We start from the raw sequence: 26950 nt of genomic DNA, 5'->3' as shown, positions 1-26950 counted from the left end.
GTCCATTCTAATAAAAATAAATGATTAAATAAATGAGCAAATGGGGGAGAAGGGACAGTTCTTCCTTTCAGAATTCCCTTAATAGTGTAGAAACAAAGATGAGAATGACCGCTAGACAAACACCACAGTCATAACTGTTTCAAGCAATAACCATCAACGGATGATAAAACTAGTGGGCAAAAGTACCAACAACCCAGCACTTACCTATTCTCACAGTATCTTACTATAAGGTAGTTATTCATTATAAAGGAAAAAATACAGTAACTTACAGTGAAGAAATCTGGTAGACACTACCTTAGCCATGTGATCAAACTTAGTATCCACAGTAACAAGCCATATTGACATCCTGACAGGATGCACTGAGGAGGGCACAATACCACTTCTGTGGTGTTCTTGCCAAAAATGCATTTACCTGGATTTAAGGATGACGAAAAATAAGAAAAAAAAATACAAGTTGAGGTACATTTAAAACAAATGTCTAGTGCTCTGTCACTGTCAAATTCATGAATGACAAAGACAGAATGAGAAACTGTCTCAAATTAAAGGAGACTAAGACATGACAATTTAATGCAATGGGGGATCTTGTTTCCTGCTAAATAAGACACTAGTGGGACAATTAATAAACTTAAATAAGGTTTGTAGATTAGATAATAGCGGTGTATCAAAGCTAATTTTCTGGGGTTTATCATTGTATTATGGTTAAAGATAACATTTGGGGGGCGCCTGGGTGGCTCAGTCGTTGGGCATCCACCTTTGGCTCAGGTCATGATCTCAGGGTCCTGGGATCTGTCGGGCTCCCTGCTCCACGGGAAGCCTGCTTCTCCCTCTCCCACTCCCCCTGCTTGTGTTCCCTCTCTCTCTGCGTCTCTCTCTGTCAAATAAATAAATAAAATCTTTAAGATAAATAAATAAATAAATAAATAAATAAATAAATAAATAAATAAAGTTAACATTGGGGAAGCTGAATGAAGGGTATATGGGAACCTTTTGGGTTACTTTTGGCGCTTTTTTTGTAAGTCTGAAATTATTTTATATTTTATTTTTAAATGTAAAGTTTAAAATAATGCAAAAGAACAATAATGAACTCTGCTGTTATTAAAATCCAGCATACTTGGGACGCCTGGGTGGCTCAGTCAGTTAAGTGCCCAACTCTTGACTTCTGCTCAGGTCATGATCTCAGGGCCCTGGGATCAAGCCCCCCTTCAATCTCTGCACTCAGCGCTGAGTCTACTTGTCCCTCTCCCTCTGCTCCTCACCCCGCTTGCGCTCTCTCTCTATCTCTAAAATAAATAAATAAAAATCTTGAAAAAATAATCCAGCATACTTGTCAAAAATAAATGATGAGGCTTGAGAAGTAGGCAGGACTTGGTAGCCATGTTAAGGGATTTAGGTCTTTTACCTTCAGAGCAATGAGAAACCATTGAAGGGTTTTAAGAAGAGGTTGGGAGTGGGTCAGTTTATCAGTGAGGGCCCCAACGGGAAGCAGATGGCCCCCTTGAAATAAGATAATTTGAGGAAGATTTATTTACAGGAGACTATGAAAGTACGGGTATAGGGAACCATCCGATTAAAGCCAACAGGTGGGTAGGTAGAGCAAGAAAGGGGAACTCAGGCTGACAAGGAGTGGTTAGTCGAAGAGGGTAAAGTCACGGAAATAGAGGAGAACGTTTAAAGGAGGGAGGTCATTAACAATGTCAAGGAGCGAGATAAGAACTGAAAAATGGTCTTTGGGTAGAGTCACGTGGTCAATCTGTGACTTCAGTGAGAATGGTCTCAATGAAACAATAATGGAGGGGGGCCAACCAGAGTGAGAGAATGACAAAATGGAGACAACCCTTTTGATATGTTTGGCTGTGGTGCTGAGGGGAAACAGAGGACACACATCATTCTGTCAGCTTTCCAATTATCCATTGTGAAATCAACTGAACAGCGGGAAGGCCTTTAACAAATTCTCCAAAGCAATACAACTACAAAGAACGGCTCTTTGTGGAGTCTTAAGCTTACCTACAAAATGACTCTGTTAACAAATCATAATCAAACAAAATGTTTAAACTTAGTACACAAATGGCGCCCCTGTTTTCCAAATCCAAACATGTTCATCAAAAAATAGAAAGTTTCCTTAAGATCACAAGTTGCAATGATATTGACATTTTCATTTGAGAGCACTCAGGCATGATTTAGGGGAAAGACAATGTGATAGCATTTCTAGTGCCTCAAGTATACATCTAGACATAAAATAAAATATTTTTTTAAAGATTTTATTTATTTGACACAGAGAGAGAGAGCACAAGCAGGGGGAGCGGCAGGCAGAGGGAGAGGGAGAAGCAGGTTCCCCGATGAGCAGGGAGCCTGATACGGGGCTCGATCCCAGGACCCTGGGACCATGACCTGAGCCGAAGGCAGATACTCAACTGACTGAGCCACCCAGGCGCCCCATAGAATAAAAGATTTAAAGACAATTCTTTTGTGATGTTTTGTCTTCAGGAAAAATATAGAACACACAAATACAGCAATGTTTTATACGCCTGCATGGCACTTATTTTCCCCAGAACATAGCAACTTTGGGAACAATCAGCGCTTTTGTAACAACTGCAGTTGCTTTTTATTCTAGTCTCTTAACCAGGCTAGTTTCTAGAACCCTGCTTCCAGAAGGCTCCTGCAGGTTCCCAGGGGGTTTTGCATATATGTGCTGGGTGCTGGATCCCACTGTTCCTTGCAGAAGTTTTGGGAAAAGCTACACCCCTTGATCTCTCTGTTACCACCTGCCTTGCCGCGTGACCCTTGCTACCATCATTCATGGCTACTTCTAAGTGCCGAAAGTTTTGCTCTCCTAGTGCTTGTAGTCCTTTGAGCCAACCTCTCAGATGGTCTAGCAGTTTTTCTAATTACAGCCCGACTGAGCAAGGTGGTCAAGGTCATTGCCCAGCTTCCCATGGTTGTTCCCCTCACCCCAAATTAAGATTGCCTGCAAATTCAACTTCTTGCTCTCTGAGCCTTGTTCTTTTTCATTCTAAGTCAGGTTTACAGTCTCTTTTGCTGGACCATTAGTCATAAAGTCTCTATCATTATTTCTTGCAGGGCATTCTCATGAACCCAGAGTTCCTGAGGGAAGGTTTGCAGGTGAAACTCCCTAATCTAGCCCTAATTGCTAGATTACTGCTTTTCAAAAGTTGGTAGTTCTCAGAATTAATAATTTTCCCCAGCTGGGCAATCTTCACTCTACAAATATACACTTAAAAAAATTTGTAGTGTCCTTTTGAACCTATTTCTCCTGAAATTTGGTTGAAATTGGCCTGAAAGATCAAATTAGATTATACAGAGAGGCACAAAATTTTCATCTTTTCATCCCATTGGAAGTCAAGAGAAACACAGAAGTAGTTACTACTGAATCGCCCTGAACTTCCAGCACTTAAGAATGTATTTTTAATAACTGAAAGTTAGTGTTTTTTCTCTAAAATAAACACACTTGTTTGGGGGACTGCTTTTTAATCAGTTCCATTACACTGGTCTTAGATTACTCTTTTATACCAACACTTTTTTTTTTTCCCTAACAGAATGAGGAAGCTTTGTTTTGGTAATAAAACTACTAGAATTCGGACTAAGAATCTAACTTTTAAAGGGAGGCCAATGGAAGCTCCTAATTTTTAGCACCTTAATTACGCAATAGCAACTGAAGTTAAAATTCCTCTTTTAATTCTTTAAATTTCAGTTTCCTCCCCTATAATGCCGCTGAGAACAAGCAAATGATAAGCTAAGGTGGCTGGGAAGTGTTTGCCTGAGGAGCTAATTCTAACAGACACCGACAAAGGAATACAGGAAACATGAGTGTAAAAGTGAAAAATGATAGGAAGTTAAAAAGCTGACCTTCCATCTGGGTCACACACATTCAATCCATGTTTGTCACACTGGGTCAACGGTGTCTATGAATGTCTTTATATAGAGCATCTGGACTTTCAGAAAAAGCCAGGGACTCACATACTTCAAGAAGCATAAAAATACATTTCAAGTCAGTCCCTTCAATTATAAAAATGTTAGCCAAAGAAGAAAATTTCCATAACTGAATTTTTAATTGAGTTTTAAAAAATACTTTCTACTTAAAAAAAAAGTCACAATAAAACATTTATGGAACTGTATAGAAGTATGTCCAACATCATCCAAACTTCTTGATTTTAATATTTGAATCCAAACGCGGCATAGATTTAACAATCCATTTGCTTTCCAACATACTAAAATTTAAAGGAAAAAATACATTTTGTCTTCCCAAATATAAGTGGCATAAAACTATATTTGGTTTTCATAAGTCAGAAGCATAACTGCCTTTAGCTAAAACCCGATAAAGAACATAGATAATGCAGATTCCTTTAAATTAAAACACATTTCGGCATATACGTATGTGCATACATGCTGGATGAATATATATAATCTGTAAAGTGAAGTCAAATATGCATACCCTATTTATAAAACAAAGGCTGAGGAATTTAAATGCCTAGATTACACAATACCTTGCCAAAACTTTTTATCCACAGAATAATCCCTTGAAAGTGGCTATTAGATGAAACAACCAAAACTTTTATCCAAGGTTTTAGCCCTTTTTGTTGACTTTCTTTTCTTCGTGATCCACTCACAAATGACAAAGTGTAGGTTTTTGACATATGTAAACATCAGACTTTCAAGCCATATTATACATAGTCCTTAGAAACAATTCACTTCTTCAGCTCTTCCTGCACACCTGGGTTGGTGGAGTCTTTATGTCTGAGCTCTTCTCTTTCCCCCTTGAAAACAAACTCAGGCACTGGGTGTTCCTGTTCTGTGGACTTCACAGCATGAGCTGCATAGTTCAGGCTGGTAATTTCACTCCAATGCCAGTAACCTGAGAAGGGGTTGTAGACCATTCCTGCCACAGTTTGAACTGACAGACCGTCTGAAAAAAACAATCAGAAAGAGTAGATTTAATATGTAATTACTTTCCAAATGCCAAGATTCTAATGCGACTCTATATTAAAAAAGGATTCCTGGGATGCCTGGGTGGCTCAGTCGGTTAATCGTCTGCCTTCGGCTCAGGTCATGATCCCAGGATCCTGGGATCGAGCCCCACATTGGGCTCCTTGCTCAGCGGGAAGCCTGCTTCTCCCTCTGCCTCTCCCTGCCTCGCCCCCTGCTTGTGTGCTCTCTCTCTCTGACATAATAATAAATAAAATCTTAAAAAAATAAAAAAGGATTCCTGACTCAATAGGAAAAAATACTGTGTACCAAGTACAGATCATGCTTTACTAGATATAGCATAGAACAGAAACTCTAAAGCAGACTGCTTGGGTTCAAATCCCAGGCTGGCACTTACTAGATGGTGACCAACATCAAGTCACTTAACCCTTCTGAATCTCAATGTTCTCACATGTACAGAACATATAGTCCTAGAGTTGTTAGAATTAGATGATATATGCATATAAAGTAGCACAATGTTCAGAATGGTAAGTATTTAATAAACATAAGCTTTTATTAGAAAATATCTGCCAACAAGTGAATGTTCCTATAAAGCATCTTAAAATAATTTTTCCTACTCTTTTTCAACAATGTTACTTGCAGAAATCCTTAGAACTTCCTCCATTGCCTTGGACTGATACTATTCCAATATTCCAAATCAAGTTTACTGATATACTGTTATGTGAACAAAAAGCCTGAGACATACATGAGTTAAGTACTCAGCAGGAATACCAAACACCAACTAAATGTTATTACTTGATAGGAATTCACCATATAAATCAAGAGCTCGCAATGTATAAAGCAGAGCTAGGCACTGCAGGGAGAACAAAAAGGAGACAGTCTTGCCTCCACAGAGCTGACAGGCCAGATAGGGGCTTAAAAGAACCACAATATAAGGCATGCTATAAGTAGCATAAAATACATAAAAAGTGACAAGGAAGTTCAAGTGTACCTGAGTATGGAGGAATCAGAAAAAATAACATGTAAAATAAGCTGATACACGCAGGACCTCAACAGGACCAAGTGAGGATGTGTAAGTAATAGATATTTGTACCTTATCCTTAAACAAATAAGGACTAAGCAGCCAAAAAGTATTCATTGATCATCTGTGATTTGCTTGGCCCTGGGTTAGGTGCCACAGGTGAGACAGAATGGTATCTAATACCTAATCCTAACTTCAAGGAGTTTATGATCTAGTTGAGAGATGAAACCAACATCCAAAGAATAGTGGCCCATTTAATTAAGTGCCAGGTTGTGTGATTAATAATTATAGATACATTAAAAGTTCAGTAAGGCTGTGAAAAATGGAAACATTCTTAATACTTACTTGATTCCAGAATGCTCTCTAGCTTTTCAGGTGAAACAAACTTCTCCCATGTGTGAGTACCTTTTGGTACAATACCTGCAATTTGCTCTGAAAAGGCAATTCCCAAGGCATAAGACAGCTGTGTTTTGTTGATTGTAGTAATGAATAAAGAACCACCAGGCTAAAAAAAATATATAGAAGTACCATTTTAGATGTCAGGAGTATCAGTTGGGTAAAGCTTGGCTTCCCCCGCCCTCCTCCTTCCTTCCAAATAATTTATGTGTAATTAAGATACATGAATATAAATAAAGTATAATTTACCAAAATGGTTTTTTTCTTTTGGGAAACCCATTATTAAAGGCAGTCTACTACAGATGTACTCACTGGATTTATGCAATAGTGCTTACAACTTTTAAAATCATACTACTGTGACATATACTTGCTTTTGCACATATCAGATACTTTATAATAAAAATATAGAAATGAGATGTAGCTACTCTTCCTTGTTACATGTCCACATTTACAGTCTGACATGTGTCAACACTGTTTTCTCTTTGGGTGCGGAGTCTGTCTAACTTGTTTTGTGCGGCATACAGCGCCACATCTTGTGTAGGTGAGTAAAGCCAATAAGTGTTCTCTGACAAAAACATTAATGGTTGAGGCTTGAGTGTTTTTTTATATTGTTTTGATTTCATTAGTATAAAGAATATGAAGAGATCAAGATAAGCACTTAGATGGATACAAACCATTTATGGGTCTAGTTAGTCTGCCATTTCTTTTTTTTCAAGATTTATTTATTTATTTGAGACAAAGCACGCATGTACGAGGGCTAGCACAAATGGGGGGAAGGGAGAGGGAGAGATTTTCCAGCAGACTCACCACTGAGTGCGGAGCCAGTCGTGGAGCTCAATCTCATGACCCTGAGATCATGACCCAAGCCGAAACCAAGAGTCGGACACTCAACCGACTGAGCCACCCAGGCACCCCTAGTCTACCATTTTTTAGTGGCTGTATTTATGGTGTTTCCTATATTTACTCCCACAAATGGCAAAGATTAATGTCACTTCCCTCTTCTACATATTCTCATCAGACTAATGGGGATAAAATGCCAAAGATTCATTCTAATAATTACCTGTGTGTGTGTGTGTGTGTGTGTGTGTGTGCAGGGAGAGAGAGAATATATCTCCAGTACCACCCCAAAACCAAAAAGAAAGATGAGATCCTGAAATACTGCAATGTGCCCTTAAATTAAAAACTGAAATATAAAGTATTATTTCATGACACGTTGTAACTTTTCTAAAACTCTAGTATTCCAAAATATCTTATTAAGAATCACTTACATGTCAATTATATCTCAATAGAGCTGGGGGAAAAAATCACTTATGAATATCTAATCTATGTCCTACAGAATCTTACTCTAAGGAAACAGTGGTGAGCAATGGTCACTTTCTTAATAGGCTTTCCATTAATGCAAAAAGTAGTTTTAATTCCACAATGCCAGCATTCCTAATATGTGTGAAAGAACTTCCATTCATACATACTGACTGACACACACAAAGAGTAATAAGTAAATTTTGCTTGGAAATTAGAAGGTAAGCCTAATAAAACTCATTTAAGAGGAAACACCAAGAAACTGTTACAGAATGAAGGAGACTAAGGAGACATGGCTACTAAATGCAATGTAGAATCCAGGGTTGGATCCTGAACAGAAACATGACATTAGTGGAAACACTAATGAAATTTAACAAGGTCTGTAGTATAGTTAATAGTATAATGTCAATGTTAATTTCTCAGTTTTGAGAAATGTACAATGGGTTACATACAGAGCTAGGACTATGGTAAGGCAAGTGAGATGCCTAAGGAACAAAACTGAAGAAAGCACTCACTTTCTGGAGTGTGCAAATGCAGGGTTGGCACCTAAGCCTGAGTGCCTCCTTCACCCTGCCCTGGCATTCCCCTGTGGATCAACCTGCCCTGGAAAGTGCCCCTCTAAAGTAACTCCCGCCCTGCCAAACCCAGCAGGCAGCCTTGGTCAGAATCAGCATTCCCCCAAAGCAACGACTGCCCCACCACACCTAGTGGCAGCCCTACACACCAGCATGTGGGCAGCAATTACAGCTGAGCCACTCTGACAGCATGGCTGGGAAGCAGTCCTGTATACCAGTATTCTCACAGAAGTCACAGCTGGTCACTGCACATAGCTGCGCTGAGGCTCAGCCCTGCCTACCACTGCTTGCACAGAGTTACAGCCCAGTCACCATAGGTGGACACACACAGCCCAGAATGTCTGGTTCTGGTGACTGGGAGGATGGCACTCTAGGGCCCCACATGATGCCTTCTAACACAAGGCTGCTACTTTCAAGACCAGGGTAGATAGTTGACATACCTAATACATGGAAACAAACACAGAAAATGAGGAGATAGAGGAATATGTTTCAAATGAAAGAACAAGTTAAAATTTCAGCAAAAACAAACAAACAAACAAAATGGAGATAAGAAATCTACCTGATAAGGAGCTCAAAGTAATGGTACTAAAGATGCTCACCAGATTGGAGAAGAGTGGATGAACTCAGTGAGAGTTCAAATCAAGAAAGAGATAGAAAATATAAAAAAGAACCCATCAGAGATGAAGAATACAATAACTGAAATGAAAAATACACAAGGGAATCAACAGCAGATTAGAAGATGCAGAAGAATAGGTCAGCAATCTGGAAGACAGGGTAGTAGAAAGCACCTAAGTTGAACGGCAAAAAAAAAAAGAAAAAAAGAAAAAGAAAAGGAAAGAGAGAATAAAAAAACTGAGGATAGGTTAAGGGACCTCTGGGACATCCTCAAGTCTACTAGCATTTGCATTAGATCTCAGAAGGAGAGGAAGGAGAGAAGGGCAGAAAATTTATTGGAAAAAATAATAGCTGAAAACTTCTCTAACCTAAGGAAGGAAACAAACATCCGGGTTCAGGAGGCACAGGCGGCCCCAGACAAGATAAATCCAAGGAAATCCACACCAAGATACACAATAAAAAGTAAAAAAATTAAGGATAGAGAATCTTAAAAAGCATCAAAAGAAAAGCAAATAGTTACATGCAAGGGAAACCCCATAAGGCTATCAACTAATTTTTCAACAGAAACTTTGCAGGCCAGATAGGAGTGGCATGATATATTCAAAGAGCTGAAAAGAATAAACCTACAACCAAGAATACTCTACCTGGGAAGGTTAACATTCAGAACTGAAGGACAGATAAAGTTTCCCAGACAAACAAAAGTTAAAAATTCATCCTCACCAAACTAGTCCTACAAGAAATGTTAAGGGGACTTCTTTAAGCAGAAAAGAAAAGGCCGTAACTGAAAGTAAGAAAATTACAAAAGGAAAAAAAATTTCACTGGTAAAAGAAAACATATAGTAGAGGTAGTAGATCAAACATTTATAAAAGCTAATATGAAAGTTAAAAGACAAAAGTAGTAAAATCAATTATATCCACAAAAATGAGTTAAGAGATACAAAAAAAAAAAATATGTGAAATATGGTGTCAAATACATAAAAACGTAGAGGGGGTAGTAGAAATGTAGTGCTTTTACAATATGTTTGAACTTAAGTGACCATCAGCTTAAAATAGAGGGCTATACAAGTAGGATATTATATGTGAACCTCATGGTAACCACAAACCAAAAACCTATCACAGACACACAAAAAATAAAGAGAAAGGAATCCAAGCATAACACCAATGAAAGTCATCAATCACAAGGAAAGAGAGAGAAGAAAAGAATAGAGAACTACAAAGACAACCAGAAAACAATTGACAAAATTCTAAACCTATTAGTAATTACTTCAAATGTAAATGAACTAAATGTTCCAATCAAAAGACAGAGAGTGACTGAATGGATTAAAAAAAGAAAACAAAAACCCATCTATATGCTGCCTATAAGAGACTGGCTTCAGACCTAAAGACACATACACGCTGAAAGTGAAGGGGTAGAAAAAGATAGTCCATGCAAATGGAAACAAAGAAAAAAAAAGCTTTAAATAAAAGACTTCAGAACAGCCTATAACAAGAGACAAAGAAGGATATTAATAATGATAAAGGAATCAACACAACAAGAAAATATAACAATTGTAAATTTACATGCAACAAACATGAAAGCACCTAAACACATAAAGCAAATATTAACAAACATAAATGGAGAAATTGCCAGTAATACAATAATAGTAGGGGACTTTAACACTCATCCCACTTATCTATCTATCAATAGATAGATCATCCAGACAGAAAATCAATAAGGAAACAGTTGCTTTGATTGACACATTAGACCAAATAGACTTAACAGGGAGATATAGAACATTTATATAAAAACAGCAGAATACACATTCTTTTCAAGTGCACATGGAATATTCTCCAGGATGGATCTCGTTATGCCACGAAACAAGAATCAATAATTTTTTTTAAGATTCTATTTATTCATTTGAGAGAGAGAGAGAGCACACAAGTGCACAAGCAGGAGAGAGGAAGGGGCAGAGGGTGAGGGAGAAGTAGACTCCCTGCTGAGCAGGGAGCCCCACATGGGGCTTGATCCCAGGACCCCAAGATCATGACCTTAGCTGAAGGCAGACACTTAACCGACTAAGCCCCCCAGGTGCCCCCAGAATCAATAAATTTAAGAATATTGAAATCAGGGGCGCCTGGGTGGCTCAGTCGTTAAGCATCTGCCTTCAGCTCAGGTCATGATCCCAGGGTCCTGGGATCGAGCCCCACATTGGGCTCCCTGCTCCGCAGGAAGTCTGCTTCACCCTCTCCCACTCCTTCTGCTTGTGTTCCCTCTCTCACTGTTTCTCTCTCTGTCAAATAAATAAATAAAATCTTAAAAAAAAAAGAATATTGAAATTATATCAAACATCTTTTCTGACCACAACAGAATGAAACTAAAAATCAATTACCCCAAAAAAAAAAAAAAAAAACTGGAAAAAATACAAACACATGGAGGCTAAACAACATGCAACTAAACAACCAATGGGTCAACAAAGAAATCAGAGCAAATTAAAAAATACCTGGAGACATATGAAAATGGAAACACAGTGGTTCAAAATCTTTGGGATGCAGCAAAAGCAGTTCTAAGAGAGAAGTTTATGACAGTGGCTTACTCCAAAGAAACAAGAAAAATTTCCAATAAGACAACCTAACCATACACCTGAAGGAAACAGGAAAAGAATAAACAAAGCCCAAAGTTAGTAGAAGGAAGAATAAAGATTAGACCAGAAATAAATTAAATAGAGACTAAAAAACAATAGAAAAGATCAATGAAACTTACAGCTGGTTTTTTGAAAAGACAAACATTGATAAAACCTTTACCCAGACTCATCATGAAAAAAAGAGAGGGCCCAAATAAACGAAAGAGGAAAAGTTATAACCAGCACTATAGAAATGCAAAGGATTGTAAGAGACCACTATGAAAAATTAAATGCCAACAAATTGGACAACCTAGTAGAAATGGATAAATACCCCAAAACACACAATCTTCTAAGATTGAATCAAGAATAGAAAACCTGAACGCTACCAATTACTAGTAACAATTGAATCAGTAATCAAAAAACTCCCAACAATGGACTCTGAAAAACAAACTGAGGTTCTAGAGGGGAGGGGGGTGGGGGGATGGGTTAGCCTGGTGATGGGTATTAAAGAGGGCACATTCTGTGTGGAGCACTGGGTGTTATGCACAAACAATGAATCATGGAACACTACATCAAAAGCTAATGATGTAATGTATGGTGAATAACATAACAATAAAAAATTTTTAAAAAAAAAGGTCACACTTTTTATAACTTGGGCTCTAGAGTCAGACTACTTATATTTGAATCTTGGCTCTGACACTTATTAAAACTGTGTGACCATGGCAATTTAAAAACAAAAAAAAACCCCAAAAAAACCCAAAAAACTCCCAACAAACAAAAGTCCTGGATCAGATGGCTTCAAAGGTGAATTCTACCAAATATTTAAAAAAGTTAAAATCTATCCTGTTCAAGCTATTCTAAAAGTAGAAGAGTAATAAATGCTTCCAAATTCCTTGAAAAAGGGCAGCATTACCTTGATACCAAAACCAGACAAAAACACTGCAAGAAAAGAAAATTACAGACCAATATCCCAATAACTAAATTCAACAATACTTTAAAAGGATCATTCACCAGGATCAAGTGGCATTTATTTCAGGGATGCAAGAAAAGTTCAGTATCCGCAAATGAACAAACGTGATACAAGACATTAATGAAATGAAGGACGAAAATCATATGACCATCTCAATAGATGCAGGAAAAGCATTTGACAAAATTCAACATCTGTTCATGATAAAAACTCTCAACAAAGTGGGTATAGAGGGAGCATACCTCAACAGGATAAAGGCCATATATGAAAACCCACACAGTTAACATCACACTCAATGGTGAAAAGCTGAAAGCTTTTCCTTTAAGATCAGGAACAAAATAAAGTCAGTAAAAGTGCAGGATACAAAATTAATATCCAGAAATCTGTTGCACTTCTATACACTAATAATGAACTAGCAGAAAGAGAAATTAAGAAAATTGCCATTTACAATCACAACAAGAAGAATTAAATACCTAGGAATAAAATTAACCAAGGAGGTGAAAGACCTAAACTCTGAAAACTACAAGACACTGATGAAAGAAATTGAAGACGACACAAATAAATGGAAAGATATACCATGCTTATAGATGGGAAGAATATTGTTAAAATGTCTACACTAACCAAAGCAACCTACAGAGTCAATGCAATCTCTATCAAATTGCAATAGTATTTGTTAAGAACTAGAAGAAATAATTCTAAAATTTGTATGGAATCCCAAAAGACCCCAAATCTTGAAAAAGAACCAATTTGGAAGCATCACAATCCAAGATTTCAAACTGTACTACAAACTATAGTAACTAAAACAGTATGGTACTGGCACAAAAACAGATCAATAGAACAGAATGGAGAACCAAAAATAAACCCACACTTACTTGGTCAATTAATCTACAACAAAGGAGGCAAGAATATACAATGGAAAATGGTGTTGGGAAAACTAGACAGCTACATGTAAAAGAATGAAACTGGACCACTTTTTTACACCATACATAAAAATAAACTCAAAAGGGATTAAAGACCTAAATCTAAGACCTAAAACCATAAAAATCCTAAAAGAAAACATAGGCAGCAATCCCTTGGGCATCAACCTTAGCAGTATTTCTCTGGATCTGTTTCCTCAGACAAGAGAAATGAAAGCAAAAATAAACAACTGTGACTACATCAAACCAGAAACCTTTTGCACAGCAAAGGAAACCATCAACAAAACCAAAAGACAACATACTAAATGGGAAAAAAATTTGTAAGGAGTTAATCTGCGAAATATATATAAAGAACTCCTACAACTTACCAACACCAAAAACAACAACAACAACCTGATTAAAAAATGGACAGAGGACCTGGTAGACATTTTCCGAAGAAGACATACAGATGACCACCAGACACATGAAAAAATGCTCAACATCACTCATCATCAGAGAAATGCAAATCAAAACTATAATGAGATATCACCTCACACCTGTCAGAATGGCTAGTATCAAAAAGATAAGAAATAACAAGTGTTGGCGAGGATGTGGAGGAAAAGGAACCTGTGTGCACTGTTGGTGAGAATGTTAATTGGTGCAGCCACTATGGAAAACAATATGGAGGGTCCCCCCAAAATTAAAATAGATATACCATAGAATCCAGTAATTCCACTTCTGGATATTTACCTGAAGAAAACAAACATTAAATTGAAAAGATATATGCACCTTGCGGGGGGCTGTAAAAATAAAAAATAGGTATATATATATATCTACATCTATATAGATATAGATATAGATATCTACGTTTACTGCATCATTATCTACAATAGCCAAGACATGGAAGCAACCTAGGTGTCCATCTATACATGAATAGATAAAGATATGGTGTGTGTGTGTGTATATATATATATACACATATATATATACAATGGAATATTAGCTATAAAAAAAGAATGAGATCTTGACATTTGCAACAGCATGGATGGACCTACGGGGTATTATGCTAAGTGAAATAAGTCAGACAGAAAAAGACAAATACCATATGATTTCACTTCCATGTGAAATCTAAAAAATAAAACAAATCAACAAACAAAAACTAGAAACATACTCATAAATACAGAGAACAAACTGGGATTGCCAGAAGAGAGGGGGGTAGCAGATGGGCAAAATAGGTAAAGGGGACTAAAAGGTATAAATTTCCAGTTATAGAACAAGTAAGTCATGAAGATGAAAAATACAGCATAGGGAATGTAGTCAGTAATATTGTAATAACTTTTTATGGTGACAGGTGGTAAGTACACTTACTGTGGTGAGCATTTTATAATTCTATAATTGTCAAAACACTATGTTGTACACCTGAAACTCATATAATATTATATGTCAACTAGACCTCAATTAAAAAAAAAAACACAAAAAAGGGGTGCCTGCACAGCACAGTCAATTAAGAGTCTGACTCTTGGTTTTGGCTCAGATTGTGAGCTCAGGGTTTTAAGATCGAGCCCCGTGTGGGGCTCCCTGCTCAGCGAGGAGTCTGCTTAAGACCTTCTCTCCCTCTCCCTGTACAGCCCCCCTCTAAAATAAATACATAAATCTTAAAAAAAACCAAAAACACAACAACACTAAAAAACAAAAAGGCCAAGTGACCTCTGACCTCTCTCAAATTCTGATCTCCTTTGGTCCAAGTTGGTCACAACAGTACCTGCTTACCTTCCTCATCTGGTTGTAGGGAAAATCAGTGAGATCATATATATGAAATATTCCTTTATAAGCTGAAAACTGTTATATATATCACAAAGTTACTTAAAAAATGCTACCTAAGTCAGTTTACACAAATTAATAATGGTTTTATTGTTTTTAAGTATCAATCCAAATCAATTTCTTAGTGACTGCCATTCAGTATCTATTAGGTATTTAATCCAGAGTATACCAAAGAGAAAAAAACCAATTTAAATCTATTGTTTGTAATTTGTGTTCAGCACCAACACTTTTCAAGACTCTTGGATATCAAGATACTGTATCTGGAAAACCCTGGTACTGAGTGCAAGCTGAGAAGCAGAAATAATCCCCAGCAGAGATGCTATCCCCTAATCCTAGCTTCCTGGTTTCAAGTATTACGAAACACTTATTGCTATGGATACCTACACACACTCAAAAGAAAAAACAAACAAGTAAACCGGGTAAGTCTTACTTTTAACACTTGACAGCAGCACTGTATAAATGTTTCTAGATCAATCACATGTTCTACAACTTCAGAAGCTACAACAGCATCAAATGTTTCTGCCGTCTCTTCCACAATCTCTTCCAGGGAACATGCTCTGTACTCTATCCTCTTATCTAGGACTGGATCAAATGATTTATGGTGCTGTGCTATCTTAATGTTCTCAGCCACAGGATCGATTCCAATAACCGAAGCTCCAAGCCGCCCTAGAGGCTAATAGGATAAAAAAACTGTTATCCTCAAGAAGAATACATGTTAGCAATAAAGAGCTTATCAAAAAGGAAACAAGATTAATCATGAGAGGATAATTATTGGAGATCGTTTATGGGTACATGGAAGTTCATTATATCATTTTCTCTAGTTTGTACACATTTGACAATTACCATAATAAAAAGCTTAAGAGGGAACAATAATCACAACAATAAAAAACTTACAAAGAACTATTTGAGAGGGGAGTTCTATATTTTATAGGTACATTTACACACATGAGTATTAACATATTTAAAGTGCACGAAAGTTATCGTGTTGATAGAAGACTACAAAAGAGAGCTGCAGGGCATAAATATACTACAAGTTGAGGCAAATATTTTTTACAGAGGGTGAATGAGTATTCTTCCAAGCACTCTAAAGCACCTAAGAAGGGGAGGGCACCATGAGCAGGCAGTACTCTGTTAGGTTTTGATATTGAAGCAAAGAATGGCTTATCATTGCATTTTAAACCAGTGGAAATTTCTCAATCTCTTAGAAGAGACAACAAAATTTTCAGAGCTATTTGGAAGGCCAGTGTCCAATTCTGTGCAAAACAAACAAAAAAACAAAAAACACCACAAAAATCCTCTCTATAATTTTCTGAAATTTTTATATATTTTTTAAGAAAGTGAAAAGCATATATTAGTTTTGTGATGGTAAAAATATTAAGAATATTATTCATTTTTTTTAAATAAACAATACTACTTGTTAAAAGGATAAATGAGTCACAGGCCTACTTTTTTCAATTTTTTTCCCAGTTAAAAATGGCAGGAAAGTTGTAAACCACTTACTTCTGTTAATAATCCACCACCACAGCCAACATCAAGAATCTTGATCCCAGACAAAGGTTTTCCTGGCTGGTGCTGGGCAACTGTTTTTAAAAGATTGTCTCTTTTTTAAAAATCCAAAACATAAAAAAAAAAAAAATTGTTAATTTTGTCAGTAAAATCTTAAACATGTACAATTTTCAAGGATATGTTAACCTCTCATTTTAAATGGATTATTGATATTTGGGGGTAAACAGACCTTTTATTTTCAGCATTAAAGACTTTTTTTAATAATCAAAAGCAGGAAGGAGGTTTCAAGTAAAGCTCTTGAAATAAACTAGTAATAATTATGCATTAACTATTACTTCACTAATAATCTAAAGAAAAACTTTAAAAACAATCTAGTTTGGGGCGCCTGGGTGGCTCAGTCGTTGAGCGTCTGCCTTCGGATCAGGTCATGATCCTGGGGTCCTGGGGTCCTGGGATCGAGCCCCGCATCGGGCTCCCTGCTCGGCAGAAGCCTGCTTCTCCCTCTCCCACTCCCCCTGCTTGTGTTCCCTCTCTCGCGGTGTCTTTCTCTGTCAAATAAATAAAATCTTTAAAAAAAAAAAAACAATCTAGTTTAGATTCACCTAATTTTATTTGCTTGAGATAGCATGTCAAAGGAGGAATCTATTAGCTACATTGTCAGTACTTGCTAGACCCATTTCAAGTCAGCAACAAATAGGTTATTTTACAGGGCTTAGAAGAAGCATACGGGAGATCTATATTTTGAGATTTTGCCTAGATTCCTTTCTAAATGGATTCTCTTGATCTTCTAAGTTAGTGGTGTTTTCATGATCATGTAAATAGGCATCCAAATCAAGTTAATTTAATTCTAAGATAATCATAGTAACACTTTACCACATAAACAAACATAAGTACAAACATATACGCCCAGATATATAGACCTAACAGTATTGTAAACTACACTTTTAAATTGGACTGTATATGAATTTTAATTATATTTATATTAAAATATATGTTATATTGGGGCACTTGGGTGGCTCAGTCAGTTAAGCATCTGCCTTCAGCTCAGGTCATGATCCCGCGGTCCTAGAATTGAGCCCTGCGTCAAGGAGCCTGCTTCTCCCTCTCCCTCTCCCCCTTGCTCATGCTCTCTCTCTCTCTCTCAAATAAAAAAATAAAATCTTAAAAAAAAAATAAGTAAAATAAATGTTATATATAATAAGGATAGCTTAGGGTATCTTTTTTTTTTTTTTAAGTAGGCTCCATGCCCATCATGGGGCTTGAATTTATGACCCTGAGATTAAGAGCTAGATGCTCTGGTGACTGAACCAGCCAGGTGCCCCTTTATCAAGACTGCCTAAAGGTCAAAGTCAGTATAAAATGACCTCGATGCCATAGTATCCTAGTTCCTTCTCATAGGATTTAATTCTAAATAACCCGAAATTGTCCAAAAATGCTTCAAGTTAGTTAATAAAGGCAGCCTAGATTTTGGGTAATGTTATTTAAAAATTAATGGCTCAAACAATGGACATTGAAAAGGATCTAATTTCTTTTCTTTCTTTTTTTTTTTTTTAATCTTAAGGACACTTCACACCCAATGTGGGGCTTGAACTCATGATCCTGAGATTAAGAGTCACACGCTCTACTGACTGAGCCAGCCAGCTGCCCCAGAATCTAATTTCTAAAGCAAATTTAAAATGCAGCATTTTGAACTTAGGTATAAACCAAGAGAAAAATAAACTCAAAAGAAGATAAATTATTGAAAAGAGTTGCATTTTAAAAGACTTAGAGTTTCTGGAATGTTACCTAATAAATGGCACCCTCAGGTCATTCATCGAATGAAGAGCTGCATATACTCCTTGTTCATCCCACCACCTGTGAGCCAGGGCCAGGAATGTTTTTATCTCACTGCTGTCTACAGTGCTTTGAGAAGTACCGTACAGCCTTGGCCAAGGGTACCTACAAGGTCAAAATGAAAAGCCAGGCAAACACAGACATTTAAAAAAATATAACGTAGGATCTATTCATGTAGAAAGATATTCTAGTTTACAATTTCTTAGATTCTAAAATACATGTATGGCTCATTTTTGATGCTTTAAAACCAGGTTTTCTCATAATCACACTGCAAATATATATATTTATAGATGGAACAGAGTTGATTTGTTTTCAAAGTAAATTACAACAGAAATGGAAAGTTACAAGACTTGGCCTTCTGGGTCATGTCTAATGGTAATGATGATAATAACATAATAATAGGAATAGTAGTAGTAGAAGTAGAAATAGTAATAGTAACCATTTATTGTGCACTTACTAAATGCGGGTCCTATTTAAGAACTCTATATACGTCATATGTCATCTTATTTAATTATTCTGGCAACTCTGTAAGGTAGGTCATATCATAATTCCTATTACACAGGTAAGAAAAGTGAGGTTTAGAGAGATTAAGTAAATGGTACAGCCAGGATTTGCACCCAAGTGCCCCATCTTCTCTTCATTTCTACTACTATCATCCTAGTCTAAGCTACCATCATCTCTTGGTTGAACTATTTATTGCCCTAGCCTTCTAATTAGTCCACCAGCTTCCTACCACATCTCCCTTCAATCTGTTCCCTACAATGCATCCAGAGTGTTCCAAAATATAAATATGATTGTGCTATTTTCCCACTTAAAATACTTCCACGGTTTCCCAGTGATATTAGGAAAACAACTCAAAATCCTTAGCATGGCCTACAATGCTCTGAATTATTTGGTTCCCAGTTTCTTCCCTTCCCAAATGCACTCTCTGCTACTCTCCTCATCCTCCCCATTCCAGCCCCACGGGCCTTCCTTCATTTCCTTGCACTGACCCCACATACCCCTTTCTCAGATACTTTGTACAGGTTGCTCCCTCTACCTGGACCATTCTTCTCACATTCCCTTCCCTCCTCTGCATACCTAATTAATTCCTTCAGATCTTAGTTTATTTTTTTTAATTTTTATTTTTTTTAAAGATTTTATTTATTTGACAGAGAGAGACACAGCGAGAGAGGGATCTCAAGCAGGGGGGAGTGGGAGAGGGAGAAGCAGGCTCCCTATATGGGGCTCGAACCTGAGCCGAAGGCAGACGTTTAACGACTGAGCCACCCAGGCGCCCCAGATCTTAGTTTAAATGGAATGCCATCTAAGAAGTCTTTCCTGACTCTCAAAACTGGGTTATATTCTCCTATTTTAACTCCCACATAATTTTGTATTTTCTTCATGGAGCTATGTGACAATTTGATCATGTCTCCCCACTAAACATCATGAGGGCAAGGTATGGACTGTCTCATTTACCATTTTATTCCTAGTGACTAGCACAGTTCCTAGAACACAGTTGGTACTTGGGAAACATATGTCAAATGAATAATCTAATAAAGAAGACCCAGAAAAGTATATAATTCACCTAATTTTTTTTTTAAATCAAATGGGATCAAACAGGGACCAAAGAAATCAGACACTATACCAAATTCCATGTCAAAGTATACGATAGGAAAATCCTCCAGAAGTTCTGGGGTAAAAAAGAATAAGGTTGTTACATTAGAATAGGTAATACTATTCAAATTTTTACTGTGTTTTTCTTAGCTACATAGAGTACATTCTACATTGATGACTTACTATCCTCTTAAGAGTTAAATACCATGCCTCTTTAATATTACCTTATGAATATTACTGTCTTTTTCTGTGCTTCATGCAAAGCCTCAATAATCAATGACTAACATACAACAGGTAACAGTAGGTGGTTGCTCAGTTGACTACCAATGATTTCACATACACCCAATTTTAAGGAGCTAGCTTATTTACAAGAAGTAGAGCATGCACTGGGGAAACAGAGTTCATACCTTAACTCTATGCAATATTTTTCACAAGGTTAGAAATTGGTTTATAAAATACAACTACAGAGAGATATTACTTTGATTCAATCTTACCACCTAGAATTGTATAGCTATCTACCTTATCATATTTACGTTGTACCCAAATCATTTATGACTTTAAGCACCGTATTAGTTGTGTCTTGTCACAAGTGAGGAAGTAAAAAGTATTTCTCCAGGTAATACAGTCCTACATTAAAAATAAAAGCTACCTTTGAATACAGATGAAGGGTATGCACTACATGTATACTGTATTACAACTTTTCTGTAGGTTTGAAACTTTCCAAATGTAAAAGTTGTTGGAAGAATAAGAATATTTAGATAAATAAAAGATACCTTAATCAAACCACATAAGCTATTTCATACTAACTAGCAGTGTTTATTAAACATAATCAATACTAAACTATTACGGTACATAATTATATAAATATTTGCCACAGTAATGAATAAACTTACCTGTAAATTTTCATTCTATTCAAGCAGGCAAAAGTCATTTTGTAGGATTTGAACCACATGATTCTGTAGTCACTGAAAACCCATGGTTTACTTTGTGGAGTCCAACTGAACTGATTCTCTGAATAAATTGAAAACAAAATTATTAAGTAATCTCCATGCCCACCGTGGGGCTCAGATTCACGACCCCAAGATCAAAAGTCACATGCTTTAACCAACTGAGCCAGCCAGACGCCTCTGAAAATAAAAATTAAATGTCTAGAGAAAGCTCTGCACACTATAAATCCCTAATATGCATATAATTGAAAAAACTATTTTACATGGCAATCTCTTACTACAATTGATAAACAAAAGGGTTTTCCCTTACTTTTGGATTTTATTCTAAAATATAAAATAAGTATCTTGGGGCACCTGGGTGGCTCAGTCGTTAAGCGTCTGCCTTCAGCTCAGGTCATGATCCCAGGGTCCTGGGATCGAGCCCCGCATCGGGTTCCCTGCTCAGTGGGAAGCCTGCTTCTCCCTCTCCTGCTCGCCCTGCTTGTGTTCTCTCTCTCACTATGTCTCTCTCTGTCAAATAAATAAATAAAATCTTTAAAAAATAAAAATAAAAATAAAATAAAAATCTTGCATTCTGCCATTTAACTCTAATCAGAAATTTCTGAAATTTTAATTGGCAAAAATATGTATATGTAAAAGTTTTTCATACCATTAGTTTCTGCACCAATATTATGCTGCATAATTATAAAAATGATATTTAAAATAAAACTATATATATATAAAATAAATATATATATTTATATATAAAAATACTGAGAGTATTTTGTCAAAACTAGTTCAAATTCTGTCACATGTTAGCTACATGAAATGGATTTATACATAGGCTCAAAACCCTATCCAAAAGAAAAATCTGTATGTATATGTGTGTGTATACATATCATCCTAAAAGAATCACTCGTCCAGTCTATATGTACAAACTTACATAGAGACCTGCTTTATGAACTAGTTACTCTGCTGCAGAACATTCAATTGTCCAATAAATATTTAAACAAAGTAGACCTTAGAGCAAAGAAAATTACTAGGGACATTATAAGGTTCACCCAACTGATCTTTTGACACTGGTGAAAAGCAGTTCAATGAAGGAGAAATAGTCTTTTCAATAAATGGTGTTCAAACAATTGGATACCATAGACCAAAAAAGAAAACTTAAACCTAAGTCTCAAATCTTATATAAAAATAAACTTAGAATAGATCATTGATCTAAATGCAAAACCATAATACTTTTAGAAGAAACTATCACAGATCTTCATGACTTAGGGTTAGGCACAGAGTTCTACTTACACCTGACACCAAAAGCATAATCCAAAATAGAAAATATTGATTAAATTGGACTTAGAATTGAAAACTTTTGCCCTGCAAAAGACCCTGTTAAGAAAAAGAAAAGACAAATCACAGACAGGGAGGAAATATTTACAAAACACATACCCCACATAGGACTTCCATCTGGAATATATGAGAATATTCTTTAAACTCAATAGTAAAACCCAACTCCCATAAAACAAACAACAACAAACCAAGCAACCCAATTATACAATGGGTCTGGTTATTATAAAATGGGTATAGAAAGACATGAACAGACAATTCATCAAAGAGGATATACGGATGCAAATACGCACATGAAGAGATGTGAAATATCAATAACCATTAGGGGAATGCAAATGAAAGCCTCTACATACCTATCAAGTTGGCTAAAATATAACCATCCTGGTATAACCAAGGGAGCACTGGGATATAAAAGCAACTAGATCTCCTATACATTGCTAGTGGAAATGTAAAGTGATACAGACACTATGGGAAATGGTTTAGCAGTTTCTATAAAAGTTAAACATACACGTCATACAAAACAATTGCATTCTTGGACACTTATCCCGGAGAAGTGAAAACACTTCCACAAAAAAAACCTGTATATAAATGTCAATAGTAGCTTTATTCGTAATAGCCCAAAACCAGAAATACCAAAATATCCCATAATAGGTGAATGGCTTAAACAAACTGCAAAATATACTAAACAGAAATCAAAAGGAATGACCTTTGATACAAGAACTTGGATAGATTTCAAGGGTATTTATGCTGGGGGGGGACAATTTTGATAGGTACATGTTGTACGATTCCATTTATATAACATTCTTGCAATGGTAAAATTATAGTAATGGAGAACAAATCAATGATTACCAAGGGTTTAGGTCAGGGTAGGGTCTGACTACAAAGGAGTAGTACCAGGAAATTTCTTTGTGATTATAAACAGTTCCATATCCTGATTGTAGTAGTTATTACACAAATCTGTATGTGTGGTAACATGCATGTGCATGCACACACACACCCACAAATGAGTGCACGTAAAGGTGGTAAAATCCAAATAAGGTCTGTGCTTTAGTAATAGTACCATACTAATGTCAATTTTCTGACTTTTACAATGTATTATGGTTAGGTAAGATATTATCACTGAAGAATAGGATGAAAAGCACATGGAAATTTCTGTACTGTTTTTGCAACTTCTCATAAATCTTAAATTATTTCAAAATAAAAAAATTAATTTTTAAAAATTAAAAAACACAAAAGGTTATACTACAAAGTACCTCTCCTACCTTGCTTTTTCTACCTATCAAGGTATTGTAGAGATTTTTGCATAACCAAGCATAAAGAACTTCCTTTCTTTCTTTTTAGAGCTGCACAGTAATTCATTATATGGCTCTCTCATAGTTTATTTAAGCAGTCTCCTATTATTGGACATTTATTTAGGTTATTCACAAGTTTTTGCTATTCCAAAAACATAAGATTGAATTCCATAGGTAATTTCATATATTTTAGAGAGTACTTGTAGGTGAAATCCCAAGAATTACTGTGTTAAATGGCAAGTGCATTTATAAATTTGTAATTCCCACTCATAGATGTTGAACCAGTTCCCAACCCCATGGGTAAAACCAGTTTCTAGTGTTGGCTTACCCACACCAATAATACATTGATAGTCACTCATGCAATGTATTATCAAAATTTTTTATCTTTGATAATCCAATAGGTGAACATGGTATCTCAGTGTTATCTGAGTTTATCATAAATGAGGCTAAGTGTCCTTTCTTAACTTAATGGTGCTATGGTCTGAATGTCTGTGTCCTCCCCAAATTTATTCATTGAAATCCTAACCCCTAAAGTGATGATATTAGAAGGTGGGGCCTTTGGGAGGTGATGAGGTCATGAAGACAGAGCCCTCATGATTGGTTTAGTGTCTTTATAAAAGACCCCAGAGAGCAAGTTTGCCTCTTCTACCATGTGAGGACACAGCAAGAAGGCTCCATCGATAAACCAGGAAATGGGCTTTTACCAGACACCGAATCTTGGACTTCCCAGTCTCCAGAACTATGAGAAATAAATTTCTGTTGTTTATAAACCACCAGTCTGTGGTATTTTGTTATAGTATTCAAATGGACTAAGACAAACAGTCATTTATATTTCATGGCTTGTCTTTTCACCGTCTCTGAATATTTTTCTCTTGAGCTTTTTGTTTTTTAAATTTTGTTTTGTTTTTTAGTAGGATCTTCACAGTCTGGCGCAAGGCCATTTCAACATTATCACACATACAAAAATACAGTTCGTGCTTCTAGGCCTTTGCTCATGTTACTCTCTCTTCCACGATTTCTATCTATACCACCTCTAAGACCTAGTTCAAATACTACCTTCTTTATGACTTTAGGCAGATAAATGAAATATTAGAGAATTATGTAAACTGTGATACACAGATAAAAATATATGTTGTTACTATTATGAAACTGCACATCAGAGATTTTAACACAGTCCCTGCTCTGTACTCAGTGATGACCCCTACCTTCCCTTCTCCTCCCCTATTTCTGTAAAATTAGCCCCTCAGTTATCAGTATTGCCAGAATTCTCAAGAGCTTTAACAACCACCACACCACAACTGACAGAAACTGAGTTTGTATTAATAAATAGAATACTACCAGTTCCTTCTCTACTTTGAATGTGTGATCATTTTGGTATTTGAGATTTTAAAAAAATGGAGGAAAACTTCATTTAATTCATTCAGAGCCTGTAATGTGCCATGCCAACAGTGAACAAAACCTCTACTCTGCCAATACCTTAGTTCCAGCAATCATCATTTATTGTCTGGATTACTCTTAAGGTCTCCCTGAGCCTAGTCTTGCCTGCCACCATCTAACTTTCTACACAGCTGCCAAGTGTTCTTTCTTAAATACAAGTCTGATTATATTGCTCATTCAGTAATTTCCCACCGTCCTCAAGGTAAAGTCAATCTCAGGAGGTATACGTAGCCTTTCATAGACTTGTCATGGCCTAAAAAGTCTGTCTCATCCCTTACCAGTCTCTGCCCTCACCTCCAGCCTTCCTTTTCAAGGAACACTTTGCACTTTCCCAGAAATCTCACAGATACTCAAGTTAGTCCTTTGGCCACTCCAACGACTTCCAAAATTGCCCAACTCCCTCAAGACAGCTTCCTAAATACCTTGTTCCCTGATCCCAAATATGTATTAGATGCTCCTTCTATACTCAGTCCCCAAATCTGAAAATATTTAATATTTATATTGTATTTTTTCTACATTTCTAATTATAAAAGGCATGTTTGCTGAAAAAATAAATTCTGAAAATATATCATAAAATGATGGATAACCACCTCCACCACATATAATCACTGCTAAAATTTCGATGTATCTCTATTCTCTCCATATAGCTCCATTTATGAATCTAAGATCATAATACACACTGATTTGTAACTTTCTTAACGCTATATCCGAATTTTTCCATGCAGACACATATTGATTTAAATCATTTTTATTGGCTGCACTATTTTTCATTGTATTAGAGCACCAACTTCTTAACTCTATTCATGGGCCTATGACTTTCCCATTTGACCCATTATATCCTAATTTCAGTTCTAACATTTTTTAGAGACCTCTGAGGTATCGTTCATTTAAAAAATACCCAGTGCCTGCTGCGCCTGGGTGGCTCAGCTGGTTGGGTGTCCAACTCTTGATTTAGACTCCGGTCATGATCTCCAGATCTAGGAATCAAGCTCTGCCCCTCAACGGGCTCAGAGGGGAGTCGGCTTGAGATTCTCTCTCCCTCTGCGCTCCCGCCCTTAGAGGCTGGCCCTCACTCTCTAAAAATAAATAAATCTTAAAAGCAAACAAACTCCCAGTGCGTGGCACACAGTATTTGTTAAATGAGTTTCAAATAAAGGGTAAACTTAACTTTCTGGTTAATATTGGGAGTTAAATAATCAAACTGTCTTCTACAAGCATCAGGTTCAGTGCGTTATTTTCTTGATCTTATTTGCCAACAGAGTTTGTTGAATTAACCAAAAAAAAGCGGTATGCCTGTCTTAAATTCTTTCTGAAAAAAGGCAAGATATGTGCAAACACAAATACAACGCTATCAAGAACTATGAGACAGTAGCTGGTGTCTTTTCTCGCTGCTGCAAAGGAAGAAAGCACACGACCTTGAGACTCCAGCAGGCATAGAGTGGTCGCCGGCTCCCGAGTCCAGGGCTCAACCAAAAAAAGGCACAGGTCGCTGGATACATGGCGGCGGCCGGGAGGCTGTGCCCTCCTCGGCCAGGACCAGTAGTCCTGTTATTTTTCCCAGTCTCCGGGAAGGGGAGGGCGAGAACCCGGGTCCGGTGTTCAGCCGACAGCGAGGGACCGGACCGAAAGTAGTCAAGTCTTGCGATGACCCTGCGCGGAGCTCAGCGAGAGCCCGCCGCCCTCTCCCGCGCCTGCGCAGAACAGCGGCCCGCACGGTGGGTTTGTGAGGGACCTTCACCGTGCCGACCTGGTTAAGCGACACTCACCTGCCGAACTGGTTAAGCGAGCACCCTCAGCCTGTGTTCCCCAACACCTAGATCTAAGCACTCCTAAAAACCGATTCCCGGAGGAGTTCAGCTTGCGGCCTCGCCACATCGTGAAAGGA

General features: G+C 36.9%; 1 protein-coding gene across 2 annotated transcripts; it reads right to left on the bottom strand.

Moving 5' to 3' along the window:
- On the bottom strand, positions 1–26950 carry COQ3 (coenzyme Q3, methyltransferase). Of its 2 annotated transcripts, XR_015768328.1 has the most exons (8): positions 26832–26950; positions 20960–21077; positions 18423–18575; positions 16632–16731; positions 15562–15804; positions 6308–6467; positions 4503–4921; positions 1–412 (listed from the first exon to the last, which is right to left on the bottom strand). XR_015768328.1 is itself a non-coding variant. In XM_028104261.2 (7 exons), the coding sequence occupies exons 1-7, from the start codon at positions 26938–26940 to the stop codon at positions 4704–4706; spliced, it is 1101 nt and encodes a 366-aa protein (XP_027960062.1). In that variant the 5' UTR covers positions 26941–26950; the 3' UTR covers positions 2331–4703. The 2 variants fall into 2 exon arrangements, 1 of the variants encoding a protein (XP_027960062.1); XM_028104261.2 differs by lacking the exon at positions 1–412 and having other exon boundaries at positions 2331–4921.

The sequence above is a fragment of the Eumetopias jubatus genome, unplaced genomic scaffold (genome assembly GCF_037043125.1).
Source record: "Eumetopias jubatus isolate StellerSeaLion01/CBP00866 unplaced genomic scaffold, mEumJub1_p1.0 scaffold_6, whole genome shotgun sequence".
In the NCBI taxonomy this organism is placed as follows: Eukaryota; Metazoa; Chordata; class Mammalia; order Carnivora; family Otariidae; genus Eumetopias; species Eumetopias jubatus.
This window is presented reverse-complemented; position numbering and strand designations above follow the sequence as displayed.